Here is a 20,498-nt window from a genome sequence, read left to right as displayed (position 1 = left end):
GGAAAGACTGTCTATACGCCTCTGTATGAGCCTTAATTTCTCTTATCTCACCTTCAGGATCCTTACACAAAATTTATGTTGCCAGGAGTAGAGTTGTTCAACAGCCAGTTTCAAATGCCAGTTCTGTACATTTTCTCAATTGTGTTCCTCGAAAAGGACATTGTCTTCCATCTAGGGATTCCCATTCAAATTCCTGAAGCATCTCCACAGTGTTACTCGAGTATTGTTTGAACCTACCAGTAACAAATTTGGCAGCCCACCTCCGAACTGCCTCAATGTCTTCCTTTAACCTGACCTGGTGTGGATCCCAAACACTTGACCAGTACTCAAGAAGAGGTCGCACTAGCATCCTACGTGCGGTCTCCTTTACGGATGAACCATACATTCCTAAAATTCTCCTGATAAACTGAAGTTGACCATTTGCCTTTCTTACCACAATCCTCACATGCTCATTCACTTCATATTGTTTTGCAATGCTACAGCTAGATATTTAAGCGATGTGTCTGTATCATGCAGGACACTACTAATGCTGTATCTGAACATAATGGGTTTGTTTTCTCTTCTCATCCAGATTAACTTACATTTTTCTACATTTAGAGCTATCTGCCATTCATCATACCAATCACGAATCAGTCACTCAACTCCGATACCTTCCCTTACACTACTACAGCATCATCAGCAAACAGCTGCCCACCCTGTCTGCCACATTATTTATGTGTAGAGAAAATAATAATGGTCTTATCAAGTTCCCTGGGGCACTTCGGATGATACCTTTGTCTCTGATGAACATGGGCTGTTAAGGGCAAAATACTGGGTTGTATTACTTAAAAAGTCTTCAAGCCACCTACATATCTTGGAACATATTTCATATGCTTGTATATTACTTAACTGTCTGCAGTAGCGCACTGTGTCAAGTGCTTCTTGGAAATCTAAAAATACGGAATCTGCCTCTTGCCTTTCATCCATAATTTTCTGTACATCATGTGATAAAAGTGCAAGCTGAGTTTTGCACAAGTGATGCTTTCTAAAACCATGCTGATTTGTGGACATACGCTTTCCAATCTCATGGAAATTTATGATATTTGAATTCAGAATGTGTTCAAGAATTTTGCAAGAAACCAATGTTAAGGATATTGGCCTGTAATTTTGCAGGTCTGCTGTTTTACCTTTCTTATATACAGGTGTCACCTGCGGTTATTTCCAATTGCTTAGGACTACGCGTTTGGTAAGAGATTCACAACAAATGCAAGCTAAGCGAGGGGCAAGGATTGTACAAGTACAGTGCAGTACTATTGTACTTTTACATGATATGTCACATAAAATGAAGGCAGTTCGTGATTAAAAACTGCATCTTCGTTACTTTTCTTTTATTGCAGTTGAAGGCAGTCGTAAAGCTACTCAAACAGAGGAACTCAACAGACAGCGATATCCTGACAAGAACCTACTTTCCCATCTTGTCACAATTCCTGTTCTGTTAATTTCCATTCTTCTCAGATAAGCAGCAGCCTTTATTAAAGTGTTGACATCATACTGTTTCCAAATGGAAAGTTGAAATCATGAGAATGTTCACTTATGAAAAACTTTCAACATTATTTGGATGCAGAATTATTTGTTCTTTAATTGGTCAGTTTTAATATTTCTGAAGATGCTGAGTAGTAGACAGGTACAAAACACACACAGCCACAGTTGTATCCTTAGATGCTATTGTAACCAAGCATACCACATAGCAAAATCATTTATGTAGGAACAATCCAGATGTAATAGCACTATTAAGTAAATAATAATAGCATTACTACTCTACGTACCTTCAAGGTGTCAGCAAAAAAAATTTTCACAGTCGAATCCAACAGAGATACAGCCAAGAATTTATTGTTCTGTGACACTTTCACAGCCAGAACACCTTCATCCAACTTCAATGTTCGCTTGTGTAGCAATGAAAGCACTTTGGCCTTACTGTCTGGTGCAGCAACTAATTCAAACTGCCAAAATTTTACTGTGTTGTCTCCTCCAGTCACACAGCCAAGCTGAAAAATTTAAAATGGATGTAAATTAGCAGATGAAAAACACATATGTATACCTGCATAGGTAACTTGTGTTTCTTGTACTAATTAGCTCTGAAGGAGAATTTGCCAAAAAACTTAGCAATGTTTAGTCTTGTTTACGCGCCTATCAACTACCACAACCTTAAACTATATAGTGAGTTGTTGCATTTACTCTTTCCACTGTTATTATTATTATTATTATATAATTATTCCTTCAATGATATTCCATTATCAGAGAACATGTGTGCATGCCTCCCCCCCCCCCCCCCCACACACACACACACTCGCACAGGGGGGAGGAGGGGAGGGGGAGGGAGAAGAGCTGTAAGGATGGTCTATACTGTCTTTTTATAGAAGTGTAAGCTACCTACAAAACAGAAAGATTACCTATCAGCTGCCAGCTCAGTGTGGTGGACATCATATTAATTTTGGCATATTTAGCAATTTTGTATTATGATTTACAGTATGCAGTTCCATGGTAAAGGCACACTGAAGATTTATAAGAAACACATCACCCTTATTATTAGATGAGAGTTAACGTCACATAAAGGATATACCGTATTTACTCGAATCTAAGCCGCACCTGAAAAATGAGACTCGAAATAAAGGAAAAAAAATTTCCCGAATCTAAACCGCACCTGAAATTTGAGACTCGAAATTCAAGGGGAAAGAAAAGTTGTAGGCCGCACCTCCAAATCGAAACAAAGTTGGTCCATTGTAATATGAGACACAATTTAGGTCGAATGAATGACGATACAGCTACAGTAGTTTGGTTCGAGTCGTAAGCTTAGCAGTTAAGCTTTACCACGTAGCTATTGCTATGCGTCAGGCGCTCCGTCCGTATTTATACGGGTGCCCTTCCTTTTTCACGTGCTTCGTCTGGTTTGAATCGATTGCTTATTTTGCTTTCATCTGATAAGTGCCGTTTTCTTTGTTATAGGTGTTTGCGTCACTCTTAAGCTGAAAATGCATTACTACACTGTGTCATGCATTGTTTGTCGCATTCCGATAGTGCGTGTTTACGGCCTGTCGCGGCTCGCGGCATGGCTTGCTTTTGGGCGCGCTACCGCCGCGTACAATTAAAAAAAAGAGAGAGAGGAATCGTCTCATTAGCGAAACAATGACAAGAGACTGCTATTTGTTGTTACTTACACTGCTGCTTTCTTTGATAATCATCAACAAGAATCAAATAATAGACTGCGTATGATAGAACATGTTCTGAACGAGAGTTGGGCGAAAATTTTTCTCCGTTTGAAAAGCTTTGCGGCCGCTTCTTTATTACATCAAATTCTGCACAGAAATTAGAGTCATCTCAGATTTAAAAATCTAGTCACTTACCGTGCTTCATTTCTGACTGTATCACTATTAGGCATAAGAATAATACGAATATAAACATGACACGAAACGTATATTCTTCCGCGTTTGCTGTTGTCTCACTCTAGTTTCGTAGTTTATTTGGCAGACAGGATTTAAATGAGATAGCAGCAAACACGAAAGAATACATGGCAAAATGTTTATATTCGTATTATTCTTATGGTGAAGAGAATACTGTATGTGATTCAAATTTCATCAGGTTCCTATTAGCAACCATCTCTCCTCACAGATAGGAAAAAATTCAGAACGTAGAGTTGGCCATATTGACAAACATCCCAAACAGTCTTGCCAGTCAGATTTTCGTAGTACACTGAAATTGTGCTACATTCGAAGATGAACAATACGGAATTTGTATTTACTTCGTGGGATAATGTATGAAAATGCAGTGGTCGAAACTCGCGGCGGAGGAAAAAAGCTCGTCTTCAACTTTTTTTTAAATTTATTTACTGACGCAGAGGTTTTGGCGCCAGTATTTATCTTTCAAAGCATGCCTGCGTAGCGCTACATATATTCGATGGCATAAGTTAGTTGTGGCGGCATGTACCAACATTTTTCATAACTTCCGCTTGCTTTGCACTCGATTCTAAGCCGCAGGCGGTTTTTTGGATTACGAAAACCGGAAAAAAAGTGCGGCTTAGATTCGAGTAAATACGGTAAGCCTTCACGAGACACTATGATACCCAAAACAAAAGACCGAAATTTTATGACTACAGTGTAGCATAATGGGTACCTTCGTGGATTACTGTGCCAAAGGAAGTAGGTTAAATGATTTGCGTCCCACTACATATTAACTTTTTTTTCATCTTAGCATTAGCACATTCTGGAACCGTCTTATGAATGTACTTCAAATATGTCCTGCAATATTTGATGTTATTTATATTTTCATCTGATTAGAAAACAAAGAAAAACAAATATTTAGCTGTTTGAGAAGAGAATGGGAGAGGAGGCTTTGGGCATGTGCAAGGTGAGGTGCTTCTTACATCATTTCTGTTCAGAGCAGATAATTGTATTGGGTTTAACAACTTGTAGTTGCCTGACACAGAGAGGTAGCCACATCAGTCTCTCAACATCAGGAGGTAGTAGCATGGTTATCTATGTTTACATGTCTAGTGGGAATTGTTGTCAGAAATTTGTCACTTTATGAATCTGCTCTCTCATTACCATTCTTTTCTTCTCTAAGGATAAAATTTTTTATGGTAGGAGCTCACAAATAATTTTTCTCATTTACTAAGTTACATTATTTTTGATAAAAATCTCAAGCTTTTGATGAATGTACAGTGGAAACTCATAAATACATCCCTCTTCACAGTGTTTTCCTGCATACTACATCCATTTTTAGAAGTCACAGTCCCAACTACATTACACACATGTTGATCTGATTGTTTGCACATTCTCCCTCCCCACTTAGCATGTTTCAATTTGGTGGTATTGGTAACATTTGGCCGCTGCAACTTTTGCCACCGAGAGTTGTGAGAGTGGTGGGAGTAGGATGCGGTTTTTTCCACCACCTGGTTGAGCTACGGCGACTATTAAGCTTTATGCCTGTTTCCTGCATTGCCCTCCAGGAAACTTGGTTCCCAGCAATACGGCCACTGCCCTCCACGGCTATAGGGGATATTAAAAGAACCGTACCGAATATAATAGTGTGTGAGGTGGAGTTTGCACCTATGTCCTGAACTCTGTATGTGGTGAACCTGTGCCCTTTCAAAGTCCTCTTGAAGCTGTGGCTGTCAGGATTCATAAGATGTAGGAAATAACTGTCTGCAACATATATCTCCCTCCAGATGGTGCAGTACTGCTGAACATATTGGCTGCACTGATTCATCAACTTTGTAAACCTTTCCTACTTTTGGGAGATTGCAGAAATGTGCAGGACATTTCAGTATTCAGTGCCAGCAACTTTGCAGGTCATACAGATCATTTGATATGGTCGAAATAACACGCTGAAGTAGTTTATACGGGTTGGTAGTAGCTCTGACAACTTCTGAGCTCTGTAACAGCCAAATTCAGTCTCTGGTCTCCTTTGTTTGTGATTTGCGTTTGACTGCCCCTCAGTTTGCATTTTTTCTTTTTTTTGTGGTTTCCTTTTTAGTCAGTTACTTTTTTGTGTTAAACTGTATACCGGTTTGTCATGGATAAAAAGACAGTGAGACAGTTTACAAAGGAATTAGAACATTATTGAGGATAAGGAAAGAAATTCACACATGAAGCAGGCTGATATTGCACAACAACTGAACACTCCTCCATCAACATTAGATACAACAGTGAGCAAACGAAAAATAACTGAAGTAGCATGTTTGGAATGGGCAAAACAGCAAACAAAAACGAGTAGATAAAAAAAATCTACTCACCAAGTGGCAGCAGGAGAGCGCACGCGCACGCGCGCACACACACACACACACACACACACACACACACACGAAGGTTTAACTTTTACAAGCTTTCAGAGCCAATGACTCCTCCTTCTGGCAGAAGAGTTGAAGGGGAACGAAGAGGGCTGAGGAAAAGGACTGGAGAGGTTTAGGAAAAGGAGTACAGTTCTGAAAAGTCACCCAGAACCCCGGGTCAGGGGAGACTTGCTGGATGGGATGAGAAACAAAGACTGATGTTGGGGAGTGCACTGGAAGAAATTTGAAGACAGGGTAATATGAAAGACAGAGATTACTACTAAAACATCACACAGTAGTTAATAAGGGTGAAATGCTAAATGTATTGTGTGTTACAGAGGTGGGAGGGGGGGGGGGGGAAGGTGAAAAATAGACAGGTCAGGAAATGACAGCTGTAGAAAACAGAAAACTATAATAGAATGAAGAAAGGAGTAGTTACTGTGAAGAAGTGCTGAGATGGAAGGAATTGACGCCAGGTGGGTGGTGAGAACCAAGGACATGTTGTAACGTTAGTTCCCACCTACACAGTTCTGAGAAACTGGTGTCTGGAGGAAGAGTCCAGACGGCGCATGTGGTACCGAGGTCATGCTCTGCAACAGGGTATCGTGTGTTGCTGGTATACACCCTCTGCCTATGCCCATTCAACCTGATTGATAACTGGGTAGTAGTCATGCCAATGTAAAAGGCGAAACAGTGTTAACATAATAGCTGGTATAAGACACGTCATTTCACAAGTGGCTCTCCCTTTGATAGTATATGTTTTGCTTGTTACAGAGCTGGAATAGGAAGTCTTGCAGGGGAAACAGTCACAGGGGTAGGAGCCATAGAGTAGGGAGATGGGTGCCGAAGACTCATAGGGTTTGACAAGAATATTGCAGAGGCTGGGAGGATGAAGAAAAACTATTCTAGATGTGGTGGGCAAAATCTCAGACAGAATTGATCTCATTTCAGGGCATGATTTTAGGAAATCATGGCCTTGTCGAAGTAGCTGATTAATACATTCAAGATCAGTATAATCCGAGTGACAAGTGGTGTGCTCCAACAATGTTTTTGGAGGGATCAGCAGTACCAGGACTGGATGTGATGGCCCGGGAAATCTACTGTTTGGGTAATTACGTCCAGTGAAGGTTGAGGTGAGAATGGTCGTGTACTGCTTTAAAGAGTCTGCATCTGAACAAATATGTTTGCCTCAAATAACAAGGCTGTATGGGAGGGAATGTTTGACAGGGAAAGGATGGTAACTGTCAAAATGTAAGTACAGCTCTTTGTTATTTTAATGTGGACTGAAGTGCATAGCTGGCCTTCAGTGAGAAAGAGATCAACATCAAGGAGACTGGGAGAAGGTATTTAGAGATTACAGGAATTTTAACAGGTCAGCCTCACTGTGAGTCCATACTGCAAATATGTCATCAATGTATCTAAACCAAACTAGTGGCTGACGTCTTGTGGATCCCAAGAAAGCCCCCTCCAAGTGACCTGTGAAATGGTTGGCATAGGAAGGAGCCACCCTGATTCCCATGGCCATACTCCTGATCTGTTTGTATGTCTGCTCCTCTAACGTGAAGTAATCATTGGTAAGCATAAAGATGGAAGTCATAGGTTTGAAATCAGGTGGGCATTGACTGAGGGAATGTTCAGCTTGCCCTATGCACACTCATACCACCACCTATAGCAGCCCTGTAACTGGCAAAACATATACTATCAAAGGGAGAGCCATCTTGAAATGACACACATCATATACCAGCTACTATGTAAACACTTTCTGCCTTTTACATCGGCATGACTACCACCCAGTTATCAGTCAGGACAAATGGGCATGGGCACAGAGGGTGTATACTGGCAACACACAATATCTTGTTGCAGAGCATCCTCCACAACATGACAGTCATGACCTCGGTGCCTGTTTCAACACATCTGGATTCTTTCCCAGGACACCAGTTTCTCAGAACTACACAGGTGGGAACTAGCGATACAACATGTCCTTGGTTCTCACCAGCCAACTAGTCTTAATTTATGTTATTTCCTTTCATCTCAGCATTTCTTCACAGTAACTACTCCTTTTTTCACTCCATTTTAATTTTCTGCATCTGTCATTTCCTGACCTGTCTATTTTTTGCCATCCCCCTCTCACCTCTGTTACATACAATGCACTTAGCTTTTCACAGTTATTAACTTGTGCATGATGTTTTAGTAGTAATCTCGGTCTTGCATATTACCCTGTCTTCTACCTTTAAGCTCTTACGTTTTCAAATCTTGTCCCGTGCAGTCCCCAACAGTCATTCCTTCTTTCTCATTCCATCTGGTAAGTCTCCCCCTGACCCGAGGTTCTGGGTGACTTTTATAAACTGTACCCATTTTCCTAAACCTCTCCCATCCTTTCACTTCAACCCTATTCCTTCCCCTTCAACTCTTCTGCCAGAAGAAGGAGCCACCAGCCTGTAAATGTGTTCTTCTGTTGCCGCTTGGTGAGTAGATTTTTTTTATCTATCCATTTAAATTATTCTGTCAATAACTGATTGTTTTCATTGTTATAAACAAAAGAAAGTGTGTGACAGTCAGTTTCCTGAACTGGGAAATGTGCCATTTAAGTGAATAAACAAGCTCATGCTTTGAACATTCCAATTCATCGTACATTGGCTTGTGCTGCAGAATATATTTAGCACAAAAGTTGGGACTTGCAGATTTCAAAGCATCCAATGGTTGCATCGAAGGTTCCAGAACAGGCATAATTTAGTGTATAAATGTGTTCGAGGTAAGGCTGGAAGCACGAACATTAGCACAGTTCAGTCATGGAAAAATACTCTTCCATCAGTCATAGAAAGTACAGTCCCACTGATGTTTTTAATGCAGGTGAAACGGGTTTACTTTTACACCTTCTGTCTGACAAAACTCTTGAGCTCAGAAGAGGTGAAACATTTAATACGGACTAACTGTTTTATTATGTCATAACATACATGGAACATAAAAGTTGGTGCTACTAATATTTGGAAAGGCAAAGAGTCCATGATGGTTCAAAAATGTGCATACATTTCCATGTCAGTATACACTGCTCAGCCAGAATATTATGAACACCTACCTAATGGCTGGTATGTTCACCTCTGGCCCAACACATTATGGTATGGAAGTAATGAGGTATTTTCTAACTATTCTGAAATCTGAACCAAATCCTGGACATTATTTGCATTCTCCTCTTCTCTGCATGTAATTCCCCTGCAATGAACTGTACTCCTGCATGATTTTACTTCACGAATGGTTCACTACTGTCTTTTACCTTCAACACAATACATAAATCTTGAGTAGATTGTTGCTAACACACATTTGCCTGTAGGGCAGGAAAGAGCAATTCTGTGAATAAGGAGGTGGGGGGGAGAGGGGGCTTATATCCACCTTTTGAATACTGTGATCTAGTCAGTTACTTCATACTGTAAAGTTTTGAAAAAAATGGTATTTAATGAATTCTTCTATCAAGTTCCATAAATGTTTTGAATTTTTCAGTTAAACTCAATGCAAAAATTGAAGTCTTAGTAGTACAAGTAACTTTCCTCGACGAATGTCATACTGAATATTTTCAGGTCCAGGACCTTACACATCAATATCTATTTAAGAGGCATGCTGTTCGTTCTCTCTCTCTCTCTCTCTCTCTCTCTCTCTCTCCAGGGAGGCATAAAGTCCCTCCTAACCCCCTTGGTAATACACATTATTGAAAGTGTGTTGATATTGCTAAAAGAGTGCTAAAAGACATTTTCATTTTCTGGACCCAACTAACACATCAGTACCTCTTTAGAAAGTACACTGTTAATATAGGTCAGCAACAATTAATATCTTTTTAAAGATGGGCATGAACCTCAACATCTTTTGGTGACACTTGTACGTATGTCCTACATGACTGTGTTTTAACAATGCATTCCAATACTTTCTACTCAAATCTTGCTCTTCTCACAGTGGGATACATGCCGATGCCACATCTGTTCAATGTAAATGTTCAGTCCAAGTTGTCTTTTTAATCAATCTTTGAGTAGCAAGATGTGGGCACAGAAAAAATCTGGTGTGACCCACGGCCTACGCCACTGGCTGAACTCCATTAGTCCACCACTCCCAACATTCTTCCACCCAAACCAGTGTACTGATGTCCCAGGAACTTGCATGTGCCAGTAGGACCTCCAATGACCCTACTCTTAACATATTAGCCTACCAGGGACCAGATGATATGTCGAGCCACATGAATAGTGCTGAACATTGGTAAGCTCAGTAAAGTTATATGTTAAGCAGTCTCAGCTCGGTCCTGCATGCTTTTAAAACTCAAAGCCTTGGATCAACAGGATCAGATCACATGTTGATAAATTGCTAGCAGAGATATCATGTCAACATTCTTGTTTAACAGTCAGTCAATCTCTTTTTGACTTTTGAAAAATCTGGGATGAAATAATAACAGTATTTTGAAATAGACAAATTGCTACTCACCAAATTTAAAAGAAGGCCTTTTGGCCAAAAGCTTATGTTTGGTATTCTTTCTGTTGTGCCTGTCTGTGACTTGGCATCTTCTCTATATGATGAACAGCAAAATGTCCTTATCATAATATTGTCATTTTGACTCTTAAAATATTTAGTCCTAAGGGTAGCTGTTTGCAGTGATGGTTGGTGAGCAGCTGATTCATATTCTTCCCCATACAGCAACCAATCAAGATTTTTATCATATGAGTACTAATGACTGTATAGTGTGAATGTCTGGGCTGGACACTGGAATTTACCCTGCTTGGTAACTTAAGTCCCACTAAAATCTAATTTAGGCTTCTCATCTGAACTATTCACACAGTTACCTTTTGCAGCCATCTTTGTCTATTTTGGTGCATTACACTTATTTTTCTCCAGTTGAGTGCCAGCTGCCTCCCTTTGCCCCAAGCACTGATTATCTATGGGTTCGCCACTGAGAACAATTTATTAAACCTTTATCCACTACTAGTTTTAAATAAAACGGACATCATCATCACCATCATCATGAGGTAACATAAAATTATTACAGTGGCCTATGTGGTGTGAATGTTAATGTTGTGCCAATTAAAAGTAAACTACAAAAAAAAATCCAAATTTTATTTTTGTTGAAGACACAGTAAGGGTGACACACACAGGCGCTATAATGATTTTATGTTGCCTGATGATCATTCTGATTGAGACTATTAATGAATAAAGGTTTATTTGGTCAGCAGCTCTTTTTGTTGTTGTTGTCGTCGTCTTCAGTCCAGAGACTTGTTTGATCCGGCTCTCCATGCTACTCTATCCTATGCAAGCTTTTTCATCTCCGAATAATTACTGCTGCCTACACCCTTCTAAGTCTGCTTAATGTATTCATCTCTTGGTCTCCCTCTACAATTTTTGCCTTCTGCGCTTCCCTCCAATACTAAATTGGTGATCCCTTGATGCCTCAGAACGTGTAATGCCAACTGATCCCTTCTTCTAGTCAAGTTGTGCCACAAATTCCTCTTCTACCCAATTCTATTCAGTACCTCCTTATTAGTTATGTGATTTAGCCATCTAATCTTCAGCATTCTTCTGTAGCACCACATTTTGAAAGCTTGTAGACCCTTCATGTCTAAACTATTTATCATCCATATTTCACTTCCGTACATGACTACACTCCATATAAATAGTTTCAGAAAAGATTTCTTGACATTTAAATCTATACTCAATGTCTACAAATTTCTCTTCTTCAGAAACACTACAGTTTATATCCTCTCTACTTCGACCATCATTAGATATTTTGCTCCCCAAATAGAAAAACTCATCTCCTACTTTAAGTGTCTCATTGTGTAATCTAATTCCCTTGGTATTATCTGATTTAATATGACTACATTCCATTATCCTCATTTTGTTGATGTTCATCTTATATCCTCCTTTCAAGAAACTGTCTACCCCGTTCAACTGCTCTTCCAAGTCCTTTGCTCTCTCTGACATAATTACAATGTCATCAGCAGACCTCAAAGTTTTTATTTCTTCTCCATGGATTTTAATTCCTACCCCAAATTTTTCTTTTACTTCCATTACTATTTGCTAAATACACAGATTGAATAACATTTGGCATATGCTACAACCCTGTCTCACACCCTTCCCAACCACTGCTTCCCTTTCATGCCCCCTCAACTCTTATAACTGCCATCTGGTTTCTGTACAAATTGTAAATAGCCTTTCGCTCCCTGTATTTCTCCCCTGCCACCTTCAGAATTTGAAAGAGAGTATTCCAGTCAACACTGTCAAAAGCTGGAAGTGTAGGTTTGCCATACCTTAATATATCTTCTAAGATAATTCTTAGGGTCAGTATTGCCTCACGTGTTCCAACATTTCTACGGAATCCAAACTGATCTTCCCTGAGGTCGGCTTCTACTAGTTTTTCCATTCGTCTGTAAAGAATTTGTGCAAGTATTTTGGAGCCGTGACTTATTAAACTGATAGTTTGGTAATTTTCACATCTGTCAACACCTGCTTCCTTTGGGATTGGAATTATTATATTCTTCTTGTAACCTGAGGGTATTTCACCTGTCTCATACATCTTGCTCACCAGATGGCAGTGTTTTATCGGGGCTGGCTCTCCCAAGGCTATCAGTAGTTCTAATGAATGTTGTTTACTCCCAGCGTCTTGTTTCGACTTCGGCCTTTCAGTGCTCTGTCAAATTCTTCATACTGTATCATATCTCACATTTCATCTTCATCAACTTCCTCTTCCATTTCGATAATATTGCTCTCAAGTACATGCCACTGTGTAGACCCTCTACATACTCCTTCCACCTTTCTGCTTTCCCTTCTTTGCTTAGAACTGGTTTTTCATCTGAGCTCTTGATATTCATACAGGTGGTTCTCTTTTCTCCAAAGGTATCTTCAATTTTCCTGTAAGCAGTATCTATCTTAACCCTAGTGATATATGCCTCTACATCCTTACATTTGTCCTCTAGCCATCCCTGCTTAGCCATTTTGCACTTCCTGGTGGTCTCATTTTTGAGACATTTGTATTCCTTTTCAATAGCTTCATCTACTGCATTTTTATATTTTCTCCTTTGATCAGTTAAATTCAATATCTCTTCTGTTACCCAAGGTTTTCTGCTAGCCCTCATCTTTTTTCCTACTTGATACTCTGCTGCCTTCACTATTTCATCCCTCAAAGCTAGCCATTCCTCTTCTACTGTATGTCTTTCTCCTGTTCTTACCAATCATTCCCTAATGTTCTTCCTGAAACTCCCTAGAACCTCTGATTCTTTCAGTTTATCCAGGTCCCATCTCCTTAAATTCCCACCTTTTTGCAGTTTCTTTACTTTTAATCTAGAATTTATAACCAATAAATTGTGGTCAGAGTCCACATCTGTCCCTGGAAATGTCTTACAATTTAAAATCCGGTTCCTAATCTCTGTCTCACCATTATATAACCTATCTGAAATCTTTTAGTGTCTCCAGGCCTCTTCCACATATACAACCTTGATTCTTAAACCAAGTATTAGCTATGAGTATGTTATGTTCTGTGCAAAATTCTACTAGGCAGCTTTCTCTTTCATTCCTTACCCCCATTCCACATTCACCAATTACTTTTCCTTCTCTGTCTTTTCCTACTATTGAATTCCAATCCCCCATGACTATTAAATTTTCATCTCCCTTCACTATCTGAATAATTTATTTTATTGCATCGTACATTTCTTCAATCTCTTCATCATCTGCAGAGCTAGTTGGCATATAAACTTGTACTATTATGGTAGACGCGGGCTTCGTGTCATATCTTGGCTACAATATGCATTCACTATGCTGTTCGTAGTAGCTTACCCATGTTAATATTTTTTTATTCATTATTAAACTTACCCCTGCATTACGCCTATTTGATTTTGTGGTTATAATCCTGTATTCTACTGACCAGAAGTCTTGTTCCTCCTGCCACTGCTATATCTAACTTTAAACTATCAATTTCCCTTTTTAAATTTTCTAACCACCAGCCTGATTAAGGGATCTGACATTCCACACTCTGAGCTGTAGAATGCCTGTTTTCTTTATCCTGATATCGACGTCCTCCTGAGTAGTCCATGCCCGGAGATCCAAATGGGGGACTATTTTACCTACGGAATATTTTACCCAAGAGGACGCCATCATTTAACCATACAGTAAAGTGCAGTATAGCTGCAAGCCCTCGGGAGAAATTATGGCTGTAGTTTCCCCTTGCTTTCAGCTGTTTGCAGTACCATCACAGCAAGGCCATTTCAGTTACTGTTACAAAGCCAGATCTGTCAGTCATCCACACTGTTGCCCCTGTAACTACTGAAATGGCTGCTGCCCCTCTTCAGGAACCACACGTTTGTCTGGCCTCTCAACAGATACCCTCCATTGTGGTTGCACATATGGTACGGCTACTTGCATCACTGAGGCACACAAGCCTCCCCATCAATGGCAAGATCCATGGTTCATGGGGGTGTACATAAATATGACTTCCTTCAAATATTATCTGCACAAAATATATTACTGATTCCTGTTTATCAGAAAGCCTTCAACTCAGTCACATACTTTGTCCAGTAACCCAAATTATTATGTGACCATGAGGCATTGTTGTAAGATTTTTCCCAGTCGAGAGCCATTGTGTAATATTCTCTGTTCCAATAAATTGGGAGAACTGAGACTTGTGTGGCCATATTCGGCTTTCTTTGTCATTGATTGTAATGAAATGCTGTAAAATATTTTGAAATTCTGGTGAAGATGTATTAGAAATGTGGGGATGTTGGGTATTTGGATGAGATTTGTTTTGTAACTAGTACTACTGCACACATAATTTCTTATAAGTGATAAATTGTACATGCTACTCAGTTAAACACTTGAGCTACCACACATGCTATGAACCCTGTTGTGGTATCTGCTACTCTGAAAAAAGTTGTACAATGACGCTTCAAATAATACTAATGCAACAACTTTATCCAAACATTCACTACCTTGAATTGTAATTAAGAATTTACTTCTACCCTGAGAAACAATAAAATAATCACAACTACAATTTTTTACCTCAAGCATGAGATCACAATTATTACATGTAAATAACCCAACACTTGGACACTAACTTTTGGCAGCCATTGATTCTTCTGATTTCATTTTATCTATCTGCAATTTCTATGTACTATAGTACTAACCAAATGAAATATAATGTAAAATATTATCAATATCTCTAGCTATTTATACACTTCCTTGGAAATGGAATAGAATCACAGATTCAGTTGTTGACATTACACCCTGATCAGAATAACGAATTAATTTACAGCAAGCTGTTTATTAACAGCTACTGCAACTGCAACAACCAACCAGAAAACAAGCCTGATCATGCCTTTGTCCTGCTCACTTGCATACTGCTCTGTTTCCTCAAGCCCAGGTTGCCACAGTCAGACGTGGACAACAATGGCTGTTGATTAAGTAACTGTTATGTTTTTTTATCGCCTTGTGGCTGGTTTTGTTTCTTTTTAGGATTTTTTTATTTGACAAAATAAAATGTACGAAACTAGAAGCAAAATTGCAGGGAAAAATGATAAGGATGTTACAATACTGCAAGGTAAATTCAATACTATATGTTAGTAGGAAATGTGAGAGAAAAATTCAGAACTGAATAGCACAGCTGTTGCTACCACAACCACAATGGTCACGTGGGAAACATGGAAAAGACAACTTTGCCCTCTTCCATACCTAACTGTCCATCAGTTTATTATCCTGATCCATGTATAAACTACTTCTCCACTTGTCACTGTGCATTTTAAGTACTAAGTTGTTGAACCAATGGGAAGAGAAATAACTTCATCCATAAAATCAGCTTTCATATTCACGAGTGATTGACAACTACAACATGTACATATGCAACGAAATTAGCTTCTAACCTAAAATAGAAGGCAAGCAAATGTATGAGGTCTGTTCAAAAAATTCCAGAAGATTTATAATTTCGGACCAATGGTATATTAGAGCGAAATGTGGTTGGCATCCCTGTACATGCCTGTCTTTAATGTGTAACTGCCAGAAGTTTCATTGTTATATGTGTTAGTTATTGTTCAGTGCTGTACTGAGTAGAACATTGTGTCGCACAGTTTGTGAATTTTGAGATGGCAGAGTTAGAGGAACAACATATCAGTACCAAACTTTGCATGAAACTCAAGAAAACCTTTACAGAGACATGCCAAATAATGCAGGAAGCTGACAGTGATGAGTGCTTAAGCTATACTCAGTGTTACGAATGGTTCACACACTTTAAAAATGTCCGGACAGAAGTTAATGATAACCCTCGCGCAGGACGCCCTTCGATGTCTACCGATGATGCTCATGTCAGGAAGTCAACAAAATTGTGCATATCAATCAAAACCTGCCTGTCTGAGTCATTGCATAAGAATGTAACATTTGAGTTGGATCTTGTCACGAAATCCTGAAATAGCATCTTGGAAAGCATCGTGCTGCCGCCAAGTTCACCCCAGTGCTCATTAGTCAATATCAGAAAGACCTTTGCCTCACAATCTGTGAAGCGCTTTTGGATCACTCAAAAGAGAATGAGACGTTCCATAAAAGAATCATAACTGGTGATGAGACGTGAGTCTACAGTTACAATGTTGAGACCGAGGTTCAATCTTCGCAATGCGTTGGGAAAAGTTTCCCAAGACCAAGAAAAGCTTGTCAGGTCAGGTCATATGTTTAAGTCATTCTGATAGTTAGTTTGACTTTGAAGGATTAGTTCATCATGAATTCGTGCCACAGGGACAAACTGTTAATCGATGGTACTATCGGGACGTGTTGCAACACCTTTGAGAAAGTATGAGAAGGAAACAGTCTGAAACATGGTGAGACAAGTCAGGCTCTTGCATCACAATAATGCACCACCTGCGCATTCGTCCCTGTTGGTGTGTGACTCTTGCACAAAAAATGAAATCACTTTGCTGCCTCATCCTCTGTACTATCCAGACCTGGCCCCAGATGATCTTTTTTTTATTTCCAAAGTTCAAAACCCCTTTGAAAGCACAGAGATCTGCAACAATAGATGAGATAAAATAAAATTTGCAGACGGCGCTTCACACAATCCAGCAAAAGGCGTACCAAGTCTGCTTATGGAAGTGGAAACGGTGTTGGAAGCAGTGTATCAACTATGGGCGAGAGTATTTCGAAGAAGACCGTGCACAATAAGTAAAAGATAAGCATAGAACAATTTTGTGGCCAAAGTTCTGGAATTTTTTGAACAAATCTCATACGTATATTGCAGTGCAGGAAACTATTTAGTTTTTTAGTCATGATGCCTTTAACTGTATTAAATCACACTTCCCTCCCTATCGTGGGGCTACCCAGCATTCATTCACTACTGCATATCACCAAAAAATATCTACAGTCCCCTCCCCTGTCTATGATCGCCAACATCTCATGTGCCCTCATACTGCAACTTCTGCCATTCTGTAATGTGGTATATAGAGAACACAGGAATACCCATGTCTGCTTACCGAATCAGCTGTGAGACAAACTGACCACAGTTCCTTTGTATGTGCTGAATAGCCTCTAAAACTTCTCCAGCTTGCTATGTCAATAATAAGCAATTTGTCCATCCTTCATTCCCACAAGCAAGTGCCGATCTCCGGGTGCAAAACATGAGCACAGTCCATAACTTGTCTCAACAGTTCGTAGACAGGCTAATGATGGTCTGTGAAAATACTTGTTATTAATACATATATATACACAACCTTCAGGCAAGACAACCATTGTTTTTCCATTAACCATTGTGAAAAAGAATATTCTAGAATAAGTAGTCACTTAAAATAACTATCTAAAAATTTATTTCAATTGTAGGACAAAGGTGAGATAACATAAGCCACTAAATACCTAAAAGCCAGAAAGAAGGTTTTTTTTCTTTAACTTAAATGTATCTAAATAACATGGAAGTGGATGAGTGTGGGGAGTGTCTTGTGAATTTTGTAAAAAAACACAATTCTATTTCAGTGATACTTTAATATGAATATTTAGTTTGGAATGCCCCATTTTGGCAGCATGCTGCCAATATCAAGTGTCCCCTCTACTAACCATACACTATACTGTCTGGTTACATTGGACATAACATTTTTTGTTGTTTCGCATGTCAGTGATGTTACACAACTAGAACATTGGTCTGTGAAACTATTCCAACTGCTCCAGACAAAAAAGCTAATGTAAGTGTATGGAATGTTTTTGATATTGCTTAGTGAACTGCGTGCCACAAGTTTGATCTATATTCCTACCTGACAACCAACTAAATTTCACCACCTAACCTCACTGGCATAATCAACAAAATCAAAAACACACTCTTGCGGCAAATGTAAGCACAATGTAATAAAGTATAATAAGCAAATGGGCATCAGATAATGGCTACAAGCTACTGAAACATATTGTTCAATCTAATTTTTGATACTAAAATGTGACTGAAAGAGAAAATGGTGCTATTTACGAAATGTCAATTGTCCAGCATAAAGAAGGAGAGAAGAAATCAGATGTAATCATATGTGGATGGATGTACAATTTTATTTAAGTGAGACTGGTGAAAACTGCATTGTGACCCGAGTGAAGAATCACAAAATTCTGATTTTAATTGTGCTTAATGACCTGCGTTCATTAGAGCTGGCAGTGGCCACTCACAGTCACTGTTGCAGAGACGGGCCAAGGTGCGCACAGAAACACAAGCAAGCACGGCGGGAATTCAAACTACAATATGCCGGGATGTTCAAAGGCTGGCATAAGAACACTAACATTGACTGAAGAGAGTGATGGACACCACTCAGCTACAACTGGTGGAACAGTCTAAGGGATTGCAGAAAGGGGAAGGAAAAATAGCTCCTCATAAAATTATGGGTTGTCATCATTAGAGGTAGGAGAAATTATGTCATCACTGAAGCCCAGGACGGGCAGCAGTGGGGGAAACACACCACTGTCAGAGAGAATGTGGCTGGGTGACGGAAGAGGTGGGACGTCGGGCAAAGGTCAGCTCCACCTGTATGGCATAATAAGCTTTGGCTTTGCTCACATTGAGTTAACAACACCTAATCATTTGCATAGGCATTGAATCTCATTGTTGTTGACAAAGCATATTTTGATTTGTGACAACATACACAAAGTTACAAGATGGTAGGTAATGAGCAAAGCTTATGTCATGTGAGATGCCATCATTCTACTCACACCACCAAGTAGGATTCTGTGACTATTCCAGTTTTCACTGACTCAGTGTTGTGATTTTATTGTCACTCATTAGTTTTTGGTGGTGGCAGTTGGTTTTAATTATTTGTGTGTCTTGAAGAACATCAAGTTATTAATTACCAGCAAAACATAAATTATCCTCACTCTGGTTTGAAGTCCTACCGGGCAGACAGCATAAATTGTATGCCACATGGCATAGTGCGGTTTTGGCAGCTTAGAATTGTAAATTCATACGCGTGTAACTTTGTCTTTCATATTGGTAGTAATGTGCTAGGAGCTCCATGAATCCTGACAAAAGCAACAATAACTTAATACTGCTTATCCACCTTCAAAACGGGAGGCCTCTGAGCTTCAACAATGTTTAAGATTATACCAGATTTGCCTGCTATTCATTTACAAGTGTACCAACCTCAGAGTGTTGTCGTCTTAGAATAAATCATCAATCATGATTCATATGTTGGAGTGCAACATACTAGCAACTGCACTGCAAGTAAGGTCAAGGAGTGCAGATGGACATCGAAAACACAGGACCAACAGATACATCTGAGATTAAATGGAGTTACATGCTCCTGTTAGCTTTTGCTTCCAGATGTAGGCAGTTGGTTCCTGGTTTGTTGGTTATTAAGGTTTGGACATCAGTTATTTTCTCTCAATGAAAACCAATGTGTTTTATTTTGATTAGGAACCAAAATGACTAAATCAAATTAATGTCAAATATGAGAAGAAGTAACAGAAATATTTCAAGTTAAATCACAATGACCATAAACCTACGAGGGAAAATAACTTCCAATTTGAAAAAAACAAGCAGATAAAGGCAGGGGAAGAGTCTTCCTGTGCAAAAGAAGCTAAAAAGGCGCAGAAAGAACCTGACTAGCTTTAAGAAGCAGGACTTTCTTCACAAGGCAAGAGAGAGAAAACTGCTGGTGGAGTTGCCAGATCACAAAAAACTTGTATACAGGCTGGAATGGTGTTTAAAAATCAATTTCTATTTTCTTTCTGTCCGTACCTTGAGGCAAAAGTTACTGATCTACCTCACAACATAAAAGGTCAGCCATGCTCTTCATGATTCAATAAAAACTAAAATATGTGTTCTTTATATTTAGTTACTGAAAACATTACCAAATGTCGACTATTTTATTGCAATGCAGCTTATTACTATAACTTAATGAAATGATGGTGCTCATAGTGTAGTTCACTTAATTGTTAACCTTTTCTCAGTAAACATCACAGGAAAATCACATGTAATGAAACCAGGTGTGCACATGTAGTTCAAGTTTATCTAGTTTTTAAATATAATAAGGAAAGTTCTGGCAGAATATAAGGAGGAGTAAAGGAGATGACTCACCAAACAGCAGAAATGTTGAGTCATCTTTGATGAGCTGGAGTGCCTCCCTCCCCCCCCCCCCCCCCCCAAACAATCCCCCTCCCTGCACTCTGAGCACTACATTGTGTCTACCCAACACAGAACCAATTGGTCGTGCAATGTAATCCTAATCAGCCCATGGAATATTTC

General features: G+C 39.3%; 1 protein-coding gene across 1 annotated transcript in view; it reads right to left on the bottom strand.

Annotated features, from left to right (window-relative positions):
- LOC126176882 (WD repeat-containing protein 3) overlaps window positions 1-20,498 on the bottom strand; it is a 121,609-nt gene that overhangs the window by 47,841 nt on the left and 53,270 nt on the right. The window contains 3 exon segments of the mRNA XM_049924082.1: window positions 1,806-2,024; window positions 17,269-17,361; window positions 17,363-17,465. Coding sequence (XP_049780039.1) covers window positions 1,806-2,024; window positions 17,269-17,361; window positions 17,363-17,465 — 415 coding nt within the window.

Source organism: Schistocerca cancellata, chromosome 3 (genome assembly GCF_023864275.1).
Source record: "Schistocerca cancellata isolate TAMUIC-IGC-003103 chromosome 3, iqSchCanc2.1, whole genome shotgun sequence".
Lineage (NCBI taxonomy): Eukaryota > Metazoa > Arthropoda > Insecta > Orthoptera > Acrididae > Schistocerca > Schistocerca cancellata.
The sequence above is the reverse complement of the archived record's forward strand: the minus strand, read 5'-3'. Positions and strand labels throughout refer to the sequence as shown.